The sequence below is a fragment of the Amphiprion ocellaris genome, chromosome 4 (genome assembly GCF_022539595.1).
Source record: "Amphiprion ocellaris isolate individual 3 ecotype Okinawa chromosome 4, ASM2253959v1, whole genome shotgun sequence".
In the NCBI taxonomy this organism is placed as follows: Eukaryota; Metazoa; Chordata; class Actinopteri; family Pomacentridae; genus Amphiprion; species Amphiprion ocellaris.
Window position 1 is genome coordinate 20794858 of NC_072769.1, and position 25633 is coordinate 20820490.

General features: G+C 40.5%; 1 protein-coding gene across 2 annotated transcripts in view; it reads left to right on the plus strand.

Moving 5' to 3' along the window:
- cntln (centlein, centrosomal protein) overlaps positions 1 to 25633 on the plus strand; it is a 92022-nt gene that overhangs the window by 52086 nt on the left and 14303 nt on the right. For both annotated transcript variants that reach the window (XM_055010380.1, XM_023293622.3), the window contains exons 17-25: positions 309 to 390; positions 2529 to 2601; positions 2951 to 3213; positions 8262 to 8483; positions 9981 to 10078; positions 12852 to 12978; positions 13272 to 13409; positions 14034 to 14219; positions 21057 to 21254. In XM_055010380.1, coding sequence (XP_054866355.1) covers positions 309 to 390; positions 2529 to 2601; positions 2951 to 3213; positions 8262 to 8483; positions 9981 to 10078; positions 12852 to 12978; positions 13272 to 13409; positions 14034 to 14219; positions 21057 to 21254 — 1387 coding nt within the window. The remainder of the gene's footprint in view (positions 1 to 308; positions 391 to 2528; positions 2602 to 2950; positions 3214 to 8261; positions 8484 to 9980; positions 10079 to 12851; positions 12979 to 13271; positions 13410 to 14033; positions 14220 to 21056; positions 21255 to 25633) is intronic.

The window sequence follows — 25633 nt, forward strand, 5'->3', positions numbered from 1 at the left end:
TGTCTGTCACACACAGAGGGCTAATGAAGGCCACAGCCGCTCTCATACATGTTGATGCATTCACCAACAGCACCAGACACTGCAGCTTTTCACTTAATTTACACCCACATTTACACTTCCAGCTCAGAAATTGGATGGGACATTGATTTTCTGTTGGAAGAAGGGGGGTGAAATGCACATATTTTTGCTTGATGTCAACTAAATCAACCATAAAAGGTAAATTGGATTTTTGTCCAAGGGTGGTACTTTCAGAACCGGGGTTGTGGGTTCACCTTCTGGCCTGTAATAAACTTCACCTTTCTCTACAGTGACAGTGGTGAGGAGTATTCGGACAGTCTCAACAGTGTGCCCTCAGGGACAGCGCCTTACAGACAACTTGCTAATAGAAAGGTTGGTCTCATCTTTTGATTATTTTTGGATTCAAAAAAAAGAAAGAAAATTCTAGTCAGATATTAACATCAACGTAGTTTGTATTCCAGTGCCAACTTCTCCTACAAGAGCGATGTTCTACATTCATATGTTGCAGTTTATATGAAGAATCAGCTTTTACATAATTTGGAGGAGCCTACAGGTTTTTTATAGTTGTTTTATTCTTGTTGTAACCATGGCACCATTAGCCCACTGGTATAATATCATCATGAAAGCTGTTCTGCATCCTGAAAATACTGACTCCAAACTCTTATTCATTTACCGTAGGCTGTGTCAGTACAGTCTATAAAATGGCACTCCTTGGTCTTAAATTTGTAAGTTTTTTCTTTTTTAAATAGGTTACAACCTGATTTCAGAATAGTAAGAGTCAATTCTTCCTTATTGAATAAGAAACAATTTGTGGAGGTACTTTAAAAAACAAAATACAAGCTCAATTAAGTCCATGTCCAAATTTAATTCCTCAGAACACTCCTGTGTGTTCAGTCTTTACAGCTACATTACCACAGCTAAAGAATCAGACAATAATAATACCACCTAAGTGACACTGAAAACTAAATCTGTTGTGTGCCAAGGTTCTTTATAAAGGAATTTAGCAAATACACTTTTTATTAACATGTTTTCATTCTCAAATGATTTATTCTGCCAGGGTAGTCGATAGAGTTGTATGAAATTATCTGAGTTTTTATTTATTTGTGTATTTTTTTGACAGATAGGAAAAAAATATTTTGTTGATGCTGATTTTATATTTGCTTGAAGTTGTAGAATCAGTCCTATTCTTTTATGCATCTTTCTGCACACCACTTTGTCTTTAAAAACACAGGTGAGCTTGACACTTAAATCATGAAAGAAAGAAAAATAATTAATCAAACCTCCACATAGGTAGCTTTTTTTTGCCGACGGTCATGTGAATAAATGATCACTTGATTTGGTTATATAATCAATTTAAAATGGGGACTAAAATGCCAAACATTTGCTTTTTTCTACTTGTCAAATTTGAGGATTCTTTGGTTCTCGTCATTATATATGATAAACCGATTTTGAAAGACATTTGAATACATCGCCATAGACTTGAATCATTTATAATAGGCATTTTTGACATGCCATAGGCTCCTGTGAAATGAATCTGATCTTTTAAGCGTCTACTCTTAATGCTTGCATTTATTTGGCCTCCCGGTGTGTGGTACTTGGTACTCCTCCTTTTCCATCTCCTCCTCACACTATGAAATCAATAGGTCTGGACCCTTGCACTTGTCCACATCAAACCACTTCACAGCAGGACATGGCAGCTCCAAACCCCAGGGAGAAAAGTCCGTCAAGAAGAAGGATGAAGAGAGGAGAGTGGGGGACCTTTAAAGATGTTCTATCTTTCTCTCCTTTCCTCCCTTTCTTTTTTTCAGAAGAAGGGGAGCAAGGTAGACAGTGAAGAAGAACAGAAAGCTGTTGTTGTGAATATAACCAGGGTACTGTCAGGACCCTTATCTCAGATCCCCCCCTTTAGTTTCCCCCCTCCAGATCCGCTAAATGTGCCCATCAACTCCTCCCGGACTCATCGCTATGACAGCCCAAGCCCCTCACGATTTGCTATGTCACAAACCAAAGGGTTCATCTCCCCTCTCCTCTCTGCATGTGTGATCAAACCTGGCACTGATCAAATCCTACCTGACCCCCATACAAAGGATGTAGGCAGAGAGGAAGGAGGGGCCCTTCTTTGATGTCACTACAAACGATGGTGCAGTTGGGAGGTGTCACATAGACACATGCACACACACTTATGCGTGCAAATGACTATACACTCGCACACACCCGTCACACTGTAGGAGTGAATCAGGGCTTTCAGACAGTGATTGAACAAAGGCGGCATTTGCAAGCATCTGTCAGAAGTAATATCCTCGCTGAGAGGCGTTCAAGTTGGAGTCTGTTGAACACGCTCAGGTGAATTATTAAAGCACAGGGTGATTTGTCTTGTCGCGTTAAACTGAGCACACTCTGTGATCATGGTGTCATTATGAGCTGCGTTTCAGGAAGCACAACATGTCAACTGTTGTGTTACATTAAACAGCTGCTTTTCATCATTGCCTCTGACTTTTTTGTTCTTTTAGTCCTACAGGTGTGCGCCGAGCAGAGCACCAGCAGCAGACTCTCGCAGAAAGCGGCACGATGTTCTGGCCCAAGGTAGCACAAGTTTTCCTTTTTCACACCCTTGCTAAACTACAAAAATCTAATCGACTATTAATTGAAGCAGAAAGAACACTCAATGTATTTACACGCTGTCGATCAGAAACAAGTATTTGAGAAGTTAACAAGCTTTGTTTTTTTCAAAACTTGACATTTCTGAATTAGTTATAAATGGAAAATGTTAATCATTCAGGTTGTTAAATATATCACAGCTTTCACTTGTGCCTACACAAAGGCACTTTCACATGTGCCTGTTAACTCCCACCAGTAGTTTCTATATAGGGATTTTCAGGTTTTCTGCGCACTTGTCAACTCTGAGGCAGCTGCATGTACTTCTTCCTGTTAGACAATAAACAGCATGAGCCCTGGGAACAAGGGACAAGAGGAGAGAAAAGGAGGTGGAGGAGGTTGCTGATGAAGACCCAGCGCTGCTCCTCCTCTTCTCTGCAGCAGCGCGTCGAGTCTCTACAGCGTCACGTTGACATACTGCGAAGTGCCAGGAAAGATGCTATGCTTTCAGCCCAAGAGCTGCGAAGGACCAATGAAATAATCACGGCGCAGCTCAACTCCCTCACTGAGAAACTCTGCAGCAGCAAGCAGCTCACACAGGTATCTTGGGAAAAACAGAGAGATGAGTGAAGGGAAAAACCAGTTGCAAGTGTTTGGAAGTTTCTTATTTTTCTGCCTTTGTCTTTTTTTGTGATTCTTTTGTATTTTCTGGGGGCTGAGAGTGCAGCAGTAGCATGCCCTTATCATGCTTAATAAGTGTGGCTGACAGGCCTACCCTAGTCTTTGGAGGTCTGGACCACAGAGCAGAAGAGACGAGGAGAATCTCTTACTCTCTTTCTCTCTCTGACTCTGCCATTGTCTTGTCCTCCTGAATGTTTCAGCAAGCCAGTTCTCCACAACAATCTGTGTCACCAGCAATTACATTTCTCCAGATATGTACACTGGTGTTCATACACACACAAGGTGACTGTTTTATTATGGATGTCAGTGCCACACACCCATTTAGTTATTTAGTACCTGCCTCCAGGTAGGAAACTTCTAGACTTGGTATAGTGTATAAATAAAACACCAAGCACTTTGGCCCCTAAACAGTATCTTTCCTGTCAGGGCCTCCTTGTACACATCAACATATGGACACACATACATGGACACACATATAAACACACCAGCACCCTGTCAGTCGTTAATCTGACAGACAGGAGACTTCTTTTGGTGAATTCAGACAAAGCAGCAGCCAGTGAAAGCCTGCTGGACGCCTGATTAGGTACATGTGTTTGTATCTGTATGTCTGTATATTTACTGTGTGAAATAGTACAGATAGAATATATTGGACTTGTACACACAGGTCAGAGTGCAGCCCTCATAGTGTTGCTACCGAGGAAGTGGCCCTTGTGCACCCACCCAGGCATCTGATTGCTGAAGCCCAACGAGACCTTAGACTCAGACACAGCAGTCAAGGCACACATGTAGACATACACACACACACTGCTGTTTGAATGAGTGGACAGAGAGGGAATTGTTGTCTTCCTGTTTGTTTCCTCTTTCCTCCTGCAGTATTAATGCCACTCCACCAGAGAAAGTTGGAGTCGACTGACTGGCCAAAGCCAGGTCTTGTTGCCCTCTCTGGAAAGGGCAAGAGGTGATGGACTTTGGGCTTGTTCCAACTGGTCCTGGCCAACTCTCTGACTAAAACTCTGCTTGTAATTGGCTTAGGACAGCCTCCACAGGGGCCATCATTTGAGAAGTAGCATGGCAGTTTCACAGAAACTTGTTTGTGTTGCTCTGTCTCCTGATCCTTTGGTCATTTTGTCCTTCCCTTGTTGCTTCTCTCCTTGCCTCCTTCAATCATTAAGCCATATCTTCTTATTACGTCTATTTGTGCTTGCTTTCCCCTTTCCTCTTTCGTATGTGCGTGAGTTTAAATCCTGAGGTGTAAATGTGTTGATAAATGAATTTAACAGTTGTTATTCAGGTTATATTTTTGTTCTACTGAAATCTATGATTTCTGAGAGGAATAGACATGCAGTGGAAAAGTATGATGTGCTTTGTCATGCTGTGTGCTGTGCTCTCCAGATCTCAGCCTAACTAGAGCATGTGTTAAACAGCACGGTGACACTTTCAGCGCTCAGTCAGTACAGCTGATGATTTCAAGTTTTGGATGCTTACTTTTTACTTTTCTCACATCATATTCATCATATTTATTGCAGTGTACGTTTTGTTTTTTGTAGTCCTCAGTATTATTTTCGTCAGTTATGACATTACAGTTATAACTTGAACTGCCAATATCTGGGAATGCAACATTTTTACAGTTACACAGGTTGTAAACAAACCAGCACTTTAGCCAAATCTAAGCAAGATAATTTGAAGGTAAAAGTGAAAGTCAGTGAACTCAAAATATTGGTAATAATCTCTAATTGCTTGAGAAAATTGTGCATATACAGCGCCAACTACTGAAGAATCCACCAAAGCCTAAATTTAGACCTTTATTTGTTAGTGTTTGTTTTTTCTCCCCCAAAATAAGTGTGTATTTGTTCAAACCTCTATGATCATCTTACTTTTTGTTTCTTGCTCCATATGACTTCCTTTTAATGATGTTGTTTGCCTCCTAGATCTTACTGATGCACCTGTGAGTGCATTGGTATTATTACTGATGATGGATAATGACTACAAAAATTAGACACAAGTTGTAATAAGACATCCTTTAAGGAGGCATAAGCAGCTTAAAAAACTCAGGTGCCAGGTGAAGTCTAGCTCTTGACAAGATGTGCTAGTCACGCATATCATCCAAGCATGGGATCATTTGGCTGCTTGGATTATCTGTCTCATTCTGTCATTAATTCCACATTTACTTGCTTTGCCAGTTCACTGTGACATCACCTCCTGAATTTACCAGCCTTATCTCTTTAAGTGTGGAGTGTCCTGCCCTCCCCTAACATGTAAGGGACTGGGATTATTGCAGGATTAAAGGAGTGCTACAGACATAATAGCCTAAAAAGGAAAGCTCCAGACATTATTTAAATGAGTCTGGCCAGCAGAATAAATATAGTGTCACTGAGGAATTGGTACAATAAGACATCACGCTACTGTTCCAGTGGTCGATTTCAGTTTGGCTGTTGGGTGCATGCAGGTGTGACTGCATGCATTTAAATATGTATTTTTGGTGCGTGGCTGTTTCCGCAGCTTGCTTTTCTTTGTTTATCCTTCTAAGGATGACTTCAAATGGCATCAGTGAGGCCATTGCTCATGAGAAAGACAGAAAGAGAGAGCGGTGTCCTCTCTCTTTTCCTAATGGACTAGCAGTATATCAGTCCATGTCAATGTCATCTCTCACCAAGGCTGAAAATGGCCTGTGAAATCAAAGCCTGTCTTACAGGAAGTGTCATCAATGCCTCTCTTAATTCGTGCAGCACTGCCACTTTTCATTCTCTACCCCTCCCTCTGACTCTCTCAGTGTCCCTTGGGATATGGCATGTGTGTCTTCAACAGAGAAGAGGAAACCTAAAACAAGAGGGATTCTATTAAAAGGTGTCAGCCTGCAACCAGATATCAATAACCTCCATGTATGCGAAGCAGAGAGCAAACCCTTGGGAATCTGTGGTTTCACTTGGGCGTGTGTGTGGCAGTGTGTGTGTTACCCTATGTGTGCAGCACGCATCTTTATGTATCATGTCTCCTATTTGTGCCATTATGCTTTCTTGATGTTTGATATGATACTAGAGCAGCTAATTGTGGCAATATTGAACCAAACTCAGCAATGTCATTCTGGTCCATATTTCCTAATAAGGAAAAGAGCTTTTTTTTGGTCTCCACTACACGCATGTGGTCAAAAATATTTACCTCAAATGCTTGTGTTCAGAGTCATTGATACACTGTACATTGTACATGGTCAGTTAGTGCCATTGTTATTTATCAATGCTGAACTCCCTCTGTCACAGAGTGTTATCTGATTCTGCAGGATAGCTTTATTATGCATGGCAATCACAGTGTGAATTAGACCCTATTGATCAGGTAACAGCATCATCTGTCGCATTGCATAAAAAAGAGTTTTATGACAGATAAGACATTCAAGCAGAGGCCGCTGCTCTCCTGTGGATAACGCATGGGATATTTCAGACATATTGTGTTTACTTTGCCTGTGCAGTCATCATTTTCATGTAATGTAAATATAAAATGAAGACTAGTGTCATTCAGAGCAGTTGTTCACTCTTACAGCAGGAATACATTTTGCATTGCAGCACAGGCCCAAACTTTAAAGCTGGGGTAGGCAGTATTGTTGGGGGGCATAATTGGGCAAAAATTCCATGTTAACTTGTCAATGTCTCATAATTCAAAGGGTCCTGAGAGGAAACTATACTTCTATATCTCCTGTTGGGTCAATTTTCAGGCTTTAAAGAATCCAGCCTATGACAGCAGATTTTGGCTAATTGCAGGGCTTTTCACCAAGGACAGCTAGGATAGTAGAAGAGTAGCGTTATACTTTCCACGTCTGTGATTACACGAGGGTCCACTAGAGCCCGCATGGAATACTTTTGTCATCTGCCCAAGTCCAGATGGACCTATTTTGGGCTACATGTGAATGTCCGACTAAGCTATATCAAAAGTAGCATGCATGCGCAGATTACGTAGACACCAGTGTACTTGGCATGTTTGAAACAGAGTCCTCCAAGCACACTTTAGAGAAATATAATAACAGCTACCTATCTGCAGAGTCTGTCTCAGGAGATTAGGATGCAATGACAAGCATGGCTACCTTTGCGCATTTGTAGCACATGCTTGTCTGGTGGAAGAGCTGCAGGAGGAGGACTTCATTACTCCACCAAAGAAAGCGGCGGAGTTATGTGATGGTCAGCGTTGGTATGTCTGTCTGTTAGCAACATTACTGAAAAACGGACTTACAGATTTGGATGACATTTTCGGGGAAGGTCAGAAATGACACAAGGACCAAGTGATTAGATTTTGGCAGTGATGTGGCTTATAGTCTGGATCCATGGATTTGTTAAAGATTTCTTGTGTCATAGCATCACAGCGTCATTGTTGCTATGACAACAAGTAAACACTACGTCAGCGTCCTGCTGGCGATCACATGATTGTGATCCTACTACAAATCCAATGCTATGGACTTACCGGGACTTATCCATCGGATGATACAAGGAACAATTGATTAAATTGTGGGGGTGTTTCAGAGTCCCATCAATTTCCGCCGCCCGCTACATATTTAGGTCACGTGATTCTATATCTGTACATAACATATACATGCATAACACACGCCTGTAGTCAGCGCAAGGTAATTTTGTTTGTGGGTACATCTACATTAAATGGCCACGTTCTATGTTGCCGTGATTTCTGCCACAAATTTTTTTTCAAAATTTCAGCTGTAGGAAATGTTACAATGACAGATAGTGCTTTTCTTGGTTATTTATTATTTATTTATTTTTCCAGATTCCTGCCTACCTAATTTTTTTTATTATATTATCTACCATCTCATGGACACGTATGTCATATCTCCCATTACTTTTTAACTCTCATCACCATATAACACAAATATATGTTTCCTCGGTTTAATAACGGGAGGTAAAACTTGTATTTTTACTTATGGTATCATCAACAATTGCCTAACTCACCAATTCTGTATGTCGGTCGATCTCCAGAAACTAACCTCTGACCTGGCTGGTGTGGAACAGCAGAAAAAGGTTTTGGAGATGGAGCTGGAGCAGTGGAAGCAGATCACGTTCCCCTCGCAAACTGCACCACCACCAACCACACCAGTAAATGCAGAGTGCTCCTGCAAGGGCAAAACCACGCCTGCCCCAGCTAACCCGGCACCCCAGGCCCTGGACACTGAGGTCAAACAACTTCAAGCCAAACTTAAGGTTAGCACTTATAGAGTTAATGAACAGCCCTCATGCTTTGTCTTATTGGGCATGCCTTGTGAGATAAATCTCTTAATAGGATGATGGAATGAAAGACTATGTTCATTTCCAATTTTGTGCACTATGAAGCTTGAGTGGATAATACCATCAGTAACAAGGATAATTGTGAGAACAGTAATGCTATTGGGTTCAAAAATGTTTCTATAAAAACTGTTTTTATGTACTGTGGTATATCAGGTAAAAATAGTAAGAAAATAGAGTTAATGAATTTTGCACATTAGATATTTTTTTCTTTTTGATGTACTATGTTACACATTATAGTAGATTTTTGTTTTTTCAGTTAGAAAAAGCATTTCCCTGAGATTTTATCAAGCATTAATATATCTGAGTCACTTAAACATTTCTGTGGTTGAAACAGAATTCAGTCGTGGAGGACTTTAGAAACTCCAAAAGAAACTCTGCCAAGGTTTTACTTTAAAATCATGTATGGTTTTAAAAAAGAAAACAAATTCTTGAGCCTTTCAATTTACACTTAACATCACCTGAAATTGCATGTGATTTCAACATGAATTAGCATTTCTTATCATTTGATCTCATTTCTGAGTACCTGTCAAAGAGATGAGAAATGGGGAATAACAGAAGAGACATGCCCTACATCATAGGGAATGAGGTGTGATTGGTACCGCGATATTATCACCCTCTCAGCAGCCAGCTCGTCAGTGTCACCGAGCAGATTGCTGCTGTCGTTACACACGGCTGAGGAAGTCATGGCAGGTGACAGCAAAAGGGAGAGGTGAGGGATGTGCTGTGGGGGTGCACACACTGAGTGAGCACATTGTCATAAGCTTGTACTGATACAGTTCCCACAAGAGACAGAGGCCCGTTAAACCAAAGTGAACATGCGCGTTCAAATATCCATCATTCTTCTCATCAAAAGCCAGCCTGTCGTCATCAGGCGTATGTCTTTGATACTCAAAGAAAAGAGTAAAGCACACAAGTGTTCACCATTATTTACAGTTTAAATGCATAACTAATGGATAAATAAACACTCTCGTGCAGAATGTGTGTAGTTGAATAGTGGTTACATTTTCACAGTCTTTTTTTTTTTTTTTTTTTTTTTTACAAAAAAAATGTGTGAAGAATGTATACCAGCTGAGATTTATTGACATTTAAAATGTTTTGTGCTTGTTTGTTTAATCTGTTAGTGAGCATATTAGGTATTCAGTTTTTGTTAGCAATCCACATTAAAATATATTCAGTACCTTTGGTGTATCAATTGATGTTTTTACTAATTACCCCTTTTATCTCAGTCCACTTAGGAAAGTACAATTTTGCTCTTAACCTCTTTTAGCACCGTCCACCCTCCCACTGTAACTATAATGAGGAGGCATGCTGAGCTTGACCTGTCATCAGCTGTGTCGTGAAAACCTTCCCCACCCCCTGTCGCACACGTTCAAACATATTAACAAACACACTCACCGTGTGCCCTCCCCCTAGAGTGCAAGTGCAGAGGTCACAAGGCAGGTGGCAGCTAACAAAGCCCTGCGAGGCCAGCTCCAGGAGAAGGACGACAAGCTCTGCCAGCTGCAGGACAAGTTAGTTTCACACCTTTGTCTTCATTAGTGCTACTTCTTTCTCTTTGTGTTTCTCGCTTACTGTTGCTCTGCAGTACGGCTCCTATTTTGCGTTTTTTGCCTTTCTTTCTGCATTCCTCTCTCTGTCTTTGTCTCTCCATCTCTCTGTGTCTGCATGTTTGCACATTTCTCTACAGCTCTCATCTGCAGTGTTTGATTCCACCATGTGGCAGCACTCTGTCTGCTCCACTCCACTTATGCATGCTTCTTCTCTCTGAATCATTTGTGAAATTATGCATGTTCTCATGAGCGAGTGAATAAAAATCAACTGAAGGAATTAGTGTGTATGCACATGTGTGCATGTGGGTGTCTTTTGTGTCATGTAGTGTGGTGTTGCTTACGTGGGTAGCTGATGTGGAGTGCTGATCAAAGCAGCGTATTGATTGTGTGCCGCAGGAGGGACCATTTTGGCCCATGACACTAAAACCCACACAGCATCACTCTGGCCTGTGGGCCACAAGCCCTAATGAGTTACATGGTTCACTTACTGTAGTGCTCGCCGCATTACATAGTCATAATGTACTGTAGAGCTATAAACAATTCACTTAGGAAACTGTCAAGATTTGAACTCTGCCAGGCACATATCATCATTCTGCATCACTATCTCATATTTGAACTGGGAGGAAGGTACAAAGAACAACTTGGCTTTCCTCCCTCTCATTCTCTTTGTCTAGTATGCTGTGTCCTCTGCCTGCCATTTTTAATAATGCATCCGGGGCATGTGTACAATCACAGTGGATATATGTTTGTGTGTGACCAAAGCACCACGGATCACAGCCAGGCAGAGTGAGCATCCCTCAGCTGTGTTTCCACGACAGCCTCTCCTCTGACTCTTGTCACACACTCACCCCACTCACGCACACACACTCGTAACTCGCTATCTCTTGTAACCTACCACTCCATTTGCCTCCATGGAGGGACCCCTTCTCAGAATGAAAGACATGTCTAGACGTCTCTGAAATATACATCTCAGCACACACACAGGGAGCAAGGCTGCTTCGCCTTAAAGAAGAGAAGGGGGAAAAAAAGAAATGAATTTCAAAGTACACCGGCATGTCCTCAGTCAATATCCGGCACTATGGCCCTGCCTTATTTATGAAGCTGCTTCTTTCATCTTTAGCCCTGTTGTCTGTCAGCCACATGAAACGTCCACCCGCACTTCATTCTTAACAACATACACAGAAATGTGCACTCTCGCTCTCCCTTACGCTTATGTACTTCAGACCACTGACTGTTATCATTACAATACACGCATGTTTGATGAACAATATTGCCAACAAGCACAGAACAAAGGGAACAAACGTGTGAGTGATCGGGATATAGTTTGAGGCTATCTTTCTCTCTTTCCACTAACACTCATAAATAGAGATCACACACTCCGGCAGAAGCTCCATATATCCTTCATTCTTTTTTATCCTCTATTCTTTTTGGGGTGTAGAAGAAGAGAACATCTAAAATAAATGTTGTCGATCTAATTGCCATTAGCATTGGGGCATAGGGAGCTGCTGGGGCTCTTATTGCTGCTCTCTGTCTTTAAGTCAACACCAGACAGTCATCTGAAAGGTTCAATATGGGTTTTCTCATTAATGGCCAAATCCATGGGGTAACCAGCCAGCGCTACTTCCCCCCAAAGTCCCCAGGCTAGACTCCTCTCTCATTTAATTTAATGTCACTCCAATAGGACAAGCTCACATTTATTTAACCAGTCTGCCCTCAGGCATTCATCCACCTAGGGAGGCAGGGACATTTACTTACACGAAAGCATTTGCTCTAGCATTGCGTCATCTGTTTATTTAAAACACACAAACCATGATGCGTGTGGGAGCTGAGAGATCCACTACATCTTTGAAATTTAAAACAAAACTGCAAAACCATTTTAATTAACTGCATCCTTATGATCTTTATTCTATTTGTTTCAATTCCCCAAGGTATAGGCAACCATGAAAAATGCCTTATATTTGCCTTTTCTGAAAACAGATTAAAACATGCTAACATACTGAGACCATTTAAAACAAGGCCCCTCTGCAGAATGCAGGAATATTAAACATGTACAGCAGGTTATTGAAATAGGAAGTGACACGTGCTGCATGTTTGCAACAGTTAAGACACAGTCAGCTTACAATACAGACACATTGCCTCTCTTTAGGGAACTATTGTCAGCGCAGTGCAGCACACAAACAAACAACATTTTTTAGAGCGTATTCCCTTCATAATAAGTCCTTCCCAGGCCAAGTTCCCTGCTGATGTGTTTTTATATGACTGGAGTAATGCTGAGCTGAAAATAATAAACATTTAAATGCTTGATTACAGTCTTTCAAGTAGTGTCACTGCTGATTCGAAATGCCGTTTGTCAAAGAGGACTCCCCAGTCACACTTAGTGCAGCATTCCCTGCCAGAGCACTTGCTCTAATATATGCCAGTTAGAATTATATATGCATCCTTATTTCACCCCCCTCCATTTACCCAAACAGCATGCCAGTGTATTTAGTTGTCATAATGAGCTGTCATGCCTGATGTACTGCATGGGGACACTGTGCCTGCCAGCTTTGCATGTGTGTATGAGTATGTGTCTGTCTCTGTGTGTGTCTGTTTGCTCTGTAGATGCTGCATGTGAGGCTGTGTCTGTGCAAGAGTATGACTATCTGTGTAGGCTTCGTACTCATTTATGTTTGTACCTTGTTTTGCCGTGTGCACCTGTGATTGTGTGTGTGCATTCTTGTATGTATGCTGTTAGGATGAGCCACACAGAGCGAGATGTGAACATGAAAAGGCAGCTGGTGGAGGATCTGAAGACAAGACTGAAATTCCTGCAGGAGATGGAGAAAAGCTACCGGGGACAGGTGGAGGAGCTAGAGAAGAAGGTACACACCGTGAATCACAGCTGATAATTCATGTATTAAATTAATTCAAGACTCTTTGGTAGAATGACAAAGAAAATTAGGTATTGCGGTACTCAGCATTTCTTCAAGCCCAGAGATTATGTCTCCTGGAAGACTAAAGGAAAAGGAAATCTATTTCAATTACTGTTGCGTTTACTCACAGAATAGATGTTTGCTAAATTGAATTGAATGAAACTTAAGATGAATAAGTAATCTGAGTATCTCCAGTATTAAAAAAAACAGCACTTCTGCTTCTATTCTGTCTTTTTGTGCAGGTGAAGACTTTATCGGAGGAGGCCGCCAACAGGAAGGCCCTCATTGAATCTCTAAAGAGAAGGCTGAATGTGGCAACAACAGAGAAAAGCCAGTACGAGGCCTCCTGTACAAAACTGAAAGAAGACCTGGGAAAAAAGGTTGGAAACAGACACAAAGCCAAGTCTTACTTGTATTTAGTGATATGGAATGTTTGCAAGGTTGTTCCAAAATAGGGTGTTGGATCATTTAACTTTTGCTTTTAAAAACGTCAGTTGTGGTCAGCACTTGGGACCGTCAGAAGCAAGTTCTGTTGATCAATGTATTTAATTCCTTTGTACCTGTGCGTCGTCAGAGTTTACAGAACTTAGGCAATTTTACGTCATCATATCAGAGCACGTTTTAGTAGTATGTAATTAGTAGCACAGAAAGTTTCAGAATTTCAGAAACACAACTCCACCCACATCTTCCCGAGCTGTAAATATGTCGTTCGTATAGATTTTATTGAGGGAATAACTTCAACTTTTGTTTTTAAATGAAATTTGGTGTAAGTTTGCAGCAGTGGATTTTTATGCTTTCAGCTCATTCTTTCTAAATGTCCCCAGATCAATAGGAGTCACCAGGAGTCACCAAAGTCAGAAATGTTGAAATTCTACACAACGGGGCTTTAAAGCAATTTCCACAAATGTCTCACAGACCTGTGCGGATTCTCTACTTTTTTCCTGAAACAAAAGAAGAGTGTTTTCTTTCAGCTGACCAGTTCTGCTTGCTATTTTTCTTTACAGGAGCAGCGCATGCATGCCCTACAGGCTCGTGTGGGAGCCAGTGAACAGGCTTTGGCTGCACTGGAACAGACAGCCACGGAGCAAATGGAGGGGTTGACCCAGCAGAGCTCCCATGCCTTGGACAGGCTTCAGAAGCAGCTAGGCCAGGCCTACTCCCAGCTGGAGCAGCTTCATTCTTTTATCAAGGTAGTGTAGTAAAAGGGTAAAGGCCAGAGGTCCAGAGTTTTTATAGTCAAATCATCTTACTTGTCTTCAACCAGTATAGTGTGGTTTTTCTGCAAGTTCTTGCCCAGTGAGTTGTAACGACATTGTGTGGGAAGGTCAGGTGTAGAGGTTTAGTGCATTGTTAATTGGGTAAAAGTTGAATTTGAGGGGCTTGGCATGCTGACCACTGTAAATGAAAACCGGCCCATGAAACACAAAGTGTCATGTCCCTTGTGCTGTGCCTGCAATATACCGTGCAGTAGGGATCACAACTATGCACAGCACCTGCTTAAGGGTCTAGACTGTGTTTTTCCAGAGTTGATGAGGTGATTCTGGAAATACTCAGGAGTCGAATGCCAATTTCCTGTAGTTTTCCCCAGCAGAATTATGGTGAATGCTTTTTCAAAAATTCAACTGTTGGTGTCCAAGGGGCCTGTGTCTGTGCAGAAGCAAGTGACTGATATAGCTACTGCTTGGCTGGTGATAGTGACAAGCCCAGCGGGATCTCTTCTTAGTCACTGTACAAGACAAGTCACCCACTCACCAAGCTTAGGTATTCATTCGGCAAGCTGTGAAATTCACACCTTGACAACCTATTGGATGTGTAACAGATTTGGCCAGGCAGTCGCATCGATAGTCCAGTAAATCACTTTTTAGAAAACATTAAGAGACATTTAAATATCAGCTATTTGGAACTTGCAGATGGTAGCACAGAGAAATTGTCCCATAATTGTGACTCTCAATCTCAAAATTGCAAGAAAAGGTGTCGTAATTATGAAAAAGGGGTTAACGTAGTCATCATTAATCTTTAGTGAATAGAGACGATAGTTTGATTTAATGAACATGAAAGTGAATATCAATGCGAGTATTACTAACAACTACAACGAAATACAGTACCTTTTTTGCTACACTACCGTTAAAACGTTTGGGGTCACTTAGAAATGTCCTTGTTTATGAAAGAAAAGCATTTTTTTCAGTGAAGATAACATTAAATAAATCAAAGATAGTCTATACATTGTTAATGTGGTAAATGACTATTCTAGCTGGAAAGAGCTGATTTTTAATGGAATATCTACATAGAGGTACAGAGGAACATTTCCAGCAACCATCACTCCTGTGTTCTAATGCTACATTGTGTTAGCTAATGGTGTTGAAAGGCTAATTGATGATTAGAAAACCCTTGTGCAATTATGTTAGCACATGAATAAAAGTGTGAGTTTTCATGGACAACATGAAATTGTCAAGGTAACCCCAAATTTTTGAACAGTAGAGTAAGTATTACTAAAAACTATAACGAAATATAATGCCTTTTTTGTTATATACCATTAGTTGTACTGACAACTGTCACATAATTACTTTGATACGAAAATTTGAAAAATCCAGGATGTTGTAAAGCATTCCAGTCTCTGTTTGGTACTTTGTGTTGTAGTCTGAGTCAAATTTTTTAGCCTGTATTTATTTTAGTGATATATAGTGAACTTCTAACAGGTAGCAGTCACAATTATGACATCCTGATCTCACAGTCTTAAAAAAAACTATCCCATTATTACAAGATAAAGTACAATAGACTAATGGGGCAGAAATGGGAATACTTCATTGCTTATTCATATTGCAGTATTTATTGACAACATTGACCCTAGACTGATAGATTTCAGGGCTAAGCCCGGGTTCTCCACTGACCTTAGAACCATCCTGGTTCAAGGCATGGGTTGTTGAGGCGGATGCTCGTCGTTCATATTCAGAAGATCATCTTCGCTTGTAAACTACCGAACATCAAAAAGGAGGCAATGTTCCCTAGGATCCTAGGATGTCTTATGGGATGTCCTTTGGAATTTGAAGTGGCATATATATATATATATATATATATATATATATATATATATATATATATATATATATATATATATATATATATATATATATATATATATATATATATATATATATATATATATATATTCCATCGAATGGAGAGTATCAATTTGATGACCTCAGAATTGTAATTGCTTTACTACTGGCCTCTCCGTCACCTTTGCAAGACACTAGTGTAAATACGAAGAGTTTAGTTTAGTTTAGTCAAACCACCCTCTCTGCAATTAGTGGACAGCCCGCTCTACCTCCCGAGCAGCAGGCATACAGGGTGGAGAGTGAAATAAACAAATGAAGGGGTGTTCATTGTTACAATGTACCATACTATTGTGGTGTAGAGCAGTGGTTCCCTACCTGTTTGGCTTGGAGCCCCCCCTATAAGCTGCACCCCAGCCCCAGTGCCCCCCAGCGAGGCGCCTATTCCCACGCCCCCCACCCCAAACCACCCCATAAGTACACTACAAAACATTAAAGGGAAGTTATTGAATTTTATTACTAATAGAAAATTCCCTAAAAAAATTTTTTATAAACTTTTTTTTACATCAAACCAACAGTTTGTACTCTGACGAGGAGGAGGGAGTTTATGGCTGCAGTAAATTTGGTGAAACTACAGTGCATAAGAGTTATAGATTTTTTTTACTATAAAAAAATCCTTAAAATTATGGGAAAAAAAATGTAATATCAAACCAAGAGTTGTAGTATGAGCAGCAGGAGTCAGTTGCTGGCTGCAGTAAATTTGTTGAATATTCGTGTCTCTTCGCTGTTGCAGCGGTTTTGCATTTTGCAGACGGTTCCTGTTCACTCGTCACACAGCCGGCTGCTCATAGACAACAATGTTATTTCTGCAGCTTGAAAGACAGCTACTTTTGATTAAACTGGGCTTGTAGTACATTGTCTACCTTACAACGATGGAAAAGAGGCATCGTGTATATTTAGACAGCGTATATTTGATGAGTTATTGATGCCGGAAGTCCAAATCTTTGAATATCTTTCCGACTTTACCGAACTGTGTTTTATTTACTGACGTCGCCGTAATTTGCTGGTTTCATGCTGTCATTTGCGAGCATTTCGCCACAAATAACATAATTCTGTCTTGTCCTTTAATAAAACCAAATTTAAGGTAACTCTCGACGTATAGCCGGAGTTTTTAGGTACTGATGAATCTTCACCCGTTTTGCGTTTTTCAGACACCGTTAGTAACTTTCTAACTGCACACAAACTAATGAATCGGGATGAACTAGAAGCCAACCTGAAGAAAGCGTGGAGAGAAGTTGAAAGGTCAAGGAGGTGTGGCCATCGAAGTAGCAAAGGATTTTTGAGGAAAGACCAAATAAATGTGTTTTAAAAATGTTTTATGGGTAGACTTGTGATGACACAGTAAATCTGTTACTCTGATTTTATCCAGAATGTAAAAATCTATTTTTTATAACCTCAGCCTCGGAGCAAAGCTTCGCGCCCCCCGTCAGATCTCTGGCGCCCCCCGGGTTGGGAACCACTGGTGTAGAGAACACTTACGGTCAAAACAAAGCTCTTAAATTACATTTCAATCAACACTCATGAAGAATGAAATCTTGCCATTTGATTACTAGAAGGAAGTCAGAGTAGAGCTGTTTCTTCTTCACTTTGAAAGGAGCCAGCTGAAATGGTTCAGGTATCTGATCAGGTTCTCTGCTGGATGCTTGGGCATGTCCCACTGGAAGAAGAATTAAGCCCCAGAGAATAGATGGATGAATGCAAGAGTAACAGTGCGTGTATGTGTCATTATGTGTGTGCACTTTATTCTAATGTATAGGGAGACACGCCACCAGTGTGAGAATGTTGTGTGCCCATTGGGAATGGGCACTATTGTCTTTGTCTAGGCCTAATCCATCACCTTGAGGTGTATTTATGTGTCTGTGTCAGTCTATGTGTGTGTCTGCCAGACACTGATAAAGAATGTCCATCTCTTCTGCTCAGTTTGACACCTGTCTATCAAAGGAGGAAAGGGCTTTCCAGAGATAGATAGCGGTGGCAGTATTTTTGCACACACACATAAATCAAGTACGAGATTATAGTTCGGTAGCAATTCTCTGTTGTTTTGACCTCACAAGTCAGAGATGTTAGGGGTTATTGAAACCATTTCCAGCATTGTTATTCTCACTTGGATCTCAGAAAAATTAGAGAAAGATAGGATTTGTTTTTATCTTCTGCTTCCTTTCCCAACCACTGATTTCTTTCACACAACTAAACCTTTTGCCTTCCTTCTTTGCAAATTGGCTGCCTACACACATACACACATTCATATAGCGAAGACGACCCACATGCATGTAAATCTACATGTAAACTAAAAATAGACGCTGCATTACATGTAAAAGCTCACACACATACACATGCATAGAAATACAGTTCATGCTTGTATTACTCTTCCCCTCCATTCCCATAACCCTAAGCTGTTGGGGCCGTTGTGTTGTTGCTGAGGATTCACATCATTGTTTGTCTCCCCCTGGCTCTTGTGATCCCCTATAAGAACACCAAGCCCTTTGATTGGACTGCCTGACGTCCGGAGGAGATTTAGTCTTGTCATTTATTGATCAGGACTGGAGGGCTGCACATGTGTGTGTGTTTGTGTGTATAGATGTGTGTTTGTGTCTTTATGAGCTTGTTTTTTTGTTCTTTGTGCCTGTATGTGGTGTGTGCGTATATTTGTGTGTGGAGATTTTTTTTTTTTATTGTGTGCCAGCAAACCCTTTTGGCCCCTGCACACGCCCCAGGCTGTAAGCACTGCTCTTGAACTGCTAAACAGTGGCCCTGCATGTAGTGACTACTCCACAATACACCGACACTCACACACTGAGGAGACTGTTCTCTTGCAAAGAATATTTTGGCTTGTCATCCCTACAGAGAAACACAATACTGTTCACAGTTTGGGTAATATATTTTTTATAAATATGAACATATGGGTGTTTTTCTTAAAATATCTGAAATTGAGTTGAATATTGTGGACCCTACACCAGGTGATGTAAAAGCACATTTATTGGTGAAAGCCACATATACCTTTCATATAACTGTGTAAGGTGCTTCCATAATTAACCAGGTTTGTAGGGTATAGGATAACTGCTTAACAGCAATTTTTTTTCTATCAGTGCCTGGATAATAAGCGTTTTCTCGTCCCGCTCTGCTCTTTATATTTTTGAATGGCCCTTTGTGTTTTCATGTGTGTGAAGAGTATTTCAGAGGTAGCTAGTTATTAAAGAGGATATCTTTTAGCTGCTCATTTGATCCTCATCTCCATGCCCTAATCCTCGTCCTGTCTAAATTGGCCCTCTGGTTGCAGTGTGTGTGCATGTGTGTGTATTAGCACACACACATTTTCCATGTATGTATTTCAATAGCTTGTGTGTGTGTGTGTGTGTGTGTGTGTGTGTGTGTTCACTGTTTCAACCGTCTCTCCCAGACCGAAGAATGAGTAATAAAGTCACCCTCTAAACAGTGAATATCTATTAGGCTGTAAATAAAAGAATAGGATTCCCTACTGTTAGTTAATGAACTATGTATATTCCTAAAGACTAAACACACTCTCACATCACCAAAATGAACTAAATTTGCCCTACTTTATCAGGAAACGGATTATGTTTATGGTCTCTTTTTGTCCTCTTGACTTTATACCCACGTGGAGGTAGAAGGACGCTTTACAAAATCAAGGTATGGTCGCAATGAGTCGTCTAGAAATAGTAAGTTTTATAATCGAACAGTTCATGTATTAGACTAGAGAGCAAGTGTCAAAAACACTGTCCACTCTGCTACAAGGCAATTTAGATATAGCATTTTTTTTAAACTGTAGTTTTATTGTTATTTTGATGGTTATTGTGTGACCGTGTTTTACTCACATCTCCTTTAAATGTCTGAATGTCTGACCGCTGCGTGTCTGTATTTAATGTTGCTAATAGACAAATAGCCTATACAGCAGGCCTTCAAACACTCACTCAGCACTCTGTGGGAACGAGTACTGGTTGTGTAACTGCACCTGGTACATGTACTGAGAGAGAAGAGTGGAGATGTCTGTTGTTATTCAACATTGTTCATGTGTGATTACCCTAGTTACTGTAATGCCTTTGAGTGTTTTTGTATGTTTGCGCTTATGTCTGTGTATGGGTAAACGCACTGTACTTCTTGGTTGCTTGCTTATATTGTCCAAGAGCAAGTTGTACTTTGTTATTTTTTTGTTTTGTTTTTTTTTGTTTGTTTTGTGTACTGAAAGTTCTCCTGTCTCTAGCTTTCCCTCATCTGACCATCTATTCCAAGGTCAGCTTTTCAGCGGGCTTACAGGGGAATGATACAGAAGATTATTGCCTCGATCAATAAGCTCAAAATGAAGCAAAGGGGAGTTTACTTTATTGACTTTCTCGTGTACAGTGGCAGTTTTAACATTTAATTGTCTCTCTGTATTTAGAGCAAACTCCCATTTAGTGCCCGACAACTGTGCCATCCCAAGCCTTCCTCGTCTCGCTTGCCATTCACTCGGGCACCATTTGAAACAGCCCCTCATAGCTTAATTATTAACAGTGTTATGCTGCCCTGTTGTACTGTGAGACATTCAGAAAGCAAATAAATAAATGAATGGCTGTATTTTCAGTAGCTCTCTGTCTTTCTCTCTCTGATGCATGATTCCCTGTCTGTGGAGAATTTAGCAAAACTTGGGGTGCGTTTGATATCAAAGCTGTGTTCCCTCAGCTTTCAATCGACAGGGCAACAAACCCTCAGGTCCACGTTCCTACAGGGGAGCGTGAGGCGAAACCGAAGAGAATCTGAGTGTGTCAAACTCAATATTCCTCCATAATGTACTAGGCCTCTCTGGCGCATGCTTGATCAATTTCATTTATTCATCTGCCAGGCAGAGCTATCCCTCTTGTTTTTCTACATCCATTTCATCATCCTCTTCTTTTTTTATTCCTTTTTCTCCTCCCCCTTCAGGCCTTGGCCAGTGAAATACTTTTAGACGTTCAAGAGGTCAAGCAGCAGTTGATGAAGAGGAGGAGGTTGAGGCAGGCCAACTCTGTGGCAGCAAAGGGCGCCCTCTCAGCCAAGTCCATGATCAAAGCCAAGTCCATTGCTGCCTCCATCCTCAATATGTCAGAGAATGATCTCGCTGACATAATGGAAACTGATCAGGTAAGGCCAAGGGACAATGGTTCGACATTTCATGCAAAAGCTAACTTAAGGATCTATATCAAGTTTATGTTATGCCCAGAGCACTCAACATACCTATAATAGATTTTTTGTGCTGTAAAATTGTAAAACATATTAAAAGTTTTTGGTTGGTGTTTTTTAGTGATTGCACCTATGACTGAAAAAGGGGTTATATCATCAGTATTGACTTGTAGCTTTTGTTTTCTTTGTCAGGTAAAATTATATTGGTGCCAAGAAGCTACTTTGCCGCATCCTCTGGGAACATACACTACCGTTCAAAAGTTTGGGATCACCCAGACAATTTCACGTTTTTCATGAAAACTCACACTTTTGTTCTTGTGCTAACATAAATCCACAAGGGTTTTCTAATCATCAATTAGCCTTTCAACACCATTAGTTTGCACAATGTAGCATTAGAACACAGGAGTGATGGTTGCTGGAAATGTTCCTCTATGTAGATATTCCATTAAAAATCAGCTGTTTCCAGCTACAATAGTCATTTACCACATTAACAATGTCTAGACTGTATTTCTGATTCATTTAATGTTACCTTCATTGAAAAAAACTTTTGAACGGTAGTGTATACTTTAGATTGCCACTGGTGTGAAAGGAAGGAAATCATAAGAAACAGAAGTCTCCTGTCCTTAGTTCATTTGACTGGTATCTACCGGTCTTTATTCTTGCTGGGAATCTCTCTTTGTCTGAAGTTCTGTTATTGAGGTTTGGATAGATGTGGGCAAGTAAGCACTACTGAACAGCAACTTTTGTGAAAGTGGAACAAGCACCAAGACGTGTCGCTAATAAGTTGGGAAGTAGCAGAGAAGGATGTGGCACCATGTTTAAAGCCAACGTTCGTGATCTAGACAAGATAAAAAACCTGTCAACACCTGCTGCACCTGTCAGCTTAATACAAGATTTAATATGGCACAAGTTGAGGAAGTACAACTTTTTTCTTTCAGGTGAAAGTAGTCATTGAACTAACTGAAAATTCTTGCTGTGGCAGTTGACCACTCACAAAAGTCTGTTCTTTTCCAACTTGGTGGGCCTTCACTCTGCCATAGATCATACCCAGCCATGTCATCAATTAGCAACTCCATGTTACAATCAGCCTCACATCCCTGGGGGCTTCCCTCCATCTATCACAAGATGAGAGAGGGCGCACCAGGCACTTACTCACACTTGAAACCAATTTTAGCCCTTTGCAGCACAGCTCCACCCAGGAGATGACAGGGAACAGTTTCTCACTTGACAAAAAGTCCCCCTCATCGGAGCTGAAGCCTCTCTGGGTAAAATCACTCCCATCTCCTCACCACATATTTCCTCTATTATACTAATTGCCGTTAATGTTGGGCTACTAGGTGCCTTAACAGCAGCATGTTTATCTTTTCAGTCCATCTTTGCCAAAGAAGGTTTAAGGTTACAACTTGGTTTTCAAGGTAGAGGTTACTATTAATTTAGGATTGGGATTAGAGATTTAGTTGATGGTAAAGGATAGGGTATTATGTCAACAGGCTACTCAGAAGTAGACAGACTTGTGCATGTATGTTGGTTGAAACAGGAAAAAAAATACATTGTACACAAGGATCTTTTACATAAGAGGAGATGTCAGCTTGGGATAGGAGGTACCTCGGTTAAATCAGTCAGGATCAAATACTTTAGTGGTATGGATACGTACTTGTGACGATTAAAATATGCATTTACACTATATAATTACCTGCAGTCTGATCTCAGTCCTATATATGATACAGCATTGAAAATTACTTGGAGTTTTGCCAGAGCCGAAGTTTCATGTTATTTGTTTCAGAACTGTGATTTATCTTAACTCGTCCCTCAAAAAAATATGAGGCACTTCTGCACGATCTTTGTAGATTGTGTGTTTTTCACTCGACTTTAGAACGTCACACAAGTTTATTAGGGTGTCCCAGCAGTCTTCAACAAGTCCAACGCATTGCAAGCGTATTCATTTATTCACTTGGTTGTGCGATACCAGTGTGCTGAATGAGAGTTCAAGGCTCAGTGGGATTGCTTTTACTTTTCTCTTTTACTTTTAAATGAGAATACTGCATTGCCAACATACTTTCTTTCCTTTAGTTTGGCAGGTGCCACATGTCAAGAATATTTGCAGAAGTTTCGAACATTGTAGGGCACTGGTGCTTGGTTTTGAAATCAATGCACTTTTGAATTTAAGGCTAATCAGATTTTTTAAATGAATTATTCCTGGTCTTGGTTATATTTTAGAAGTATTTTGGTAATAGATGACCTTCATGTTATGACAACCATCTTTTCCAAAGGCTACATGTATTCTGTCCTCCAGAGCTTTAGTCTTAGCTTCTTCGTCTGTTCTTCCAAAATAAAAAGATGCAGGAAAAAAGACTTTCCTTAAATGCTTTTTACTAAACAGAAATGTGGTTTTGACTGGCCTGTTTTTGATTATTTAATTATTATTGACTGTTTATAAAGATGAACAAAGCCTCTCAAAGTCACCCATCTTCATGTTAAGGTTTCCTTAACAGGGGTTTTGAAGTGTAGTGCAGTGACTCCAGTCGTCGCTGTCTTAGGAGTGCTGTCTCCTCTTGACTCCCAACTAATCCAAAGTTCCTTTAATTATGCACTACATTAAGCCTTAATACACCTTAAATGGCTGAGGTACCCTACTGTTCAAAAGTTTGGGGTCACCCAGGCAATTTCATGCTTTCCACGGAAACTCACACTTTTATTCATGTGCTAACATAACTGCACAAGGAATTTCTAATCATCAGTTAGCCTTTCAACACCATTAGCTAACACAATGTAGCATTAGAACACAGGAGTGATGGTTGCTGGAAATGTTCCTCTGTACCCCTATGGAGATATTCCATTAAAAATCAGCCGTTTCCAGCTAGAATAGTCGTTTACCACATTAACATTATGTCTTGACTGTATTTCTGATTCATTTTATGTTATCTTCATCAAAAAAAATGCTTTTCCTTCAAAAATAAGGACATTTCTAAGCGACCCCAAACTTTTGAACAGTAGTATATATAATGGTTTACTTCACACACAGTCATCATGAATTGGGAAATCATTTATAGACCCAAACCGATTTGCATATCAGACCGTAAACATGTTTTTTTCCTGCTTAAAAATTTGGCATTTTAACATATGGGTCTACTGAGATTGACTCACATTTGAAGCCAGCCTCAAGTGGCCCTTTGAGGAACTGCAATTTTTGCCACTTGAGTTCATTTTTCAACCCCTGAGGTTGGTGATGGCTATTGACAATGTATCACAGAAATTAGAGCACCTTTGTTCTAAATGATCCCATTTGAACAGAGACTTTATCTGTTTTGTGTTTTGTGTGTAGTTATATTTATTAATTGATATTCAAATCTTTCACAAATCAGACACTTACAGCTGTTCCACTACACACAATTACACAAACACACCAAAGATTGTCTCTACATGCACACCAGAAAAGATTGTAAGTGTGCTCAAACATGCCCACTTTACCCATATTTTTTCACTTGTATCATGCTGCTTACTGTTATGTGCCTCTGTCCATTCCATAGAGGGCAACAGAGCACCAGAAAGGCCCAAGCAGCTCCAGGCTCCCAGGGTAACTTGTTGTTGAGTTAATGATCCAGATGTAATAAGGTTATAATTGCCAGGCCAGTTTGTTTTGCACCTAATGTAAGATGGAGGGTCAGTGCTTCGTTATATTTCTACCAAGGGTGGACAAGCACTCTCACTCTTGTGCATGTGCAGTCTTTTAAGCACCGTGTTCACCCGTGTTGTGAGAAGTCTGAAAGTAGCAGTCACAAAAAGGCCTCTCTGTCTCAGTTCCTTTTCTCTCTCATTAATATAACCACACACTTGCTCCAACCTTGCTCTTTATCTAGTTCTCAGTTACTCAAGCATCATTCTCTAATTAGGCAGTCTAGCACTGCTGCTACTCACCAAAGCTTATATATAGCGGGGAACAGACAGCTGGGGAACAATATGCAGAGGCGCACACTTAATCCAAATGCCAGCTCTCCAGATGTGTGAATTGGGTTCTTGCAGACTTTCATCATGCATACTATGACATGGTCAGAGTTGCACAGGTAGTGGGATAAAATGTGTAGTGAGATGTGGGAATATGCGTGTAGTCGGCTGCTGTAGATAAAAGGTGGCAATGATACAAAACACATGATTTAAATAGCTGATTATTTAAATGCCATTTTGTTCTCAGCTGAAGATTTTTAAAAACACAGACGCTCATCTCAATAGTGCTATGGATGCTGTGTAGTCCTCGAAGGGCACTGTCCTGAAATCATCATCTGAAGCGGATCTGATCACTGTTCTTATAAAGTCTGTGTGAGTCCCTTTGCAAGCTTGTATCG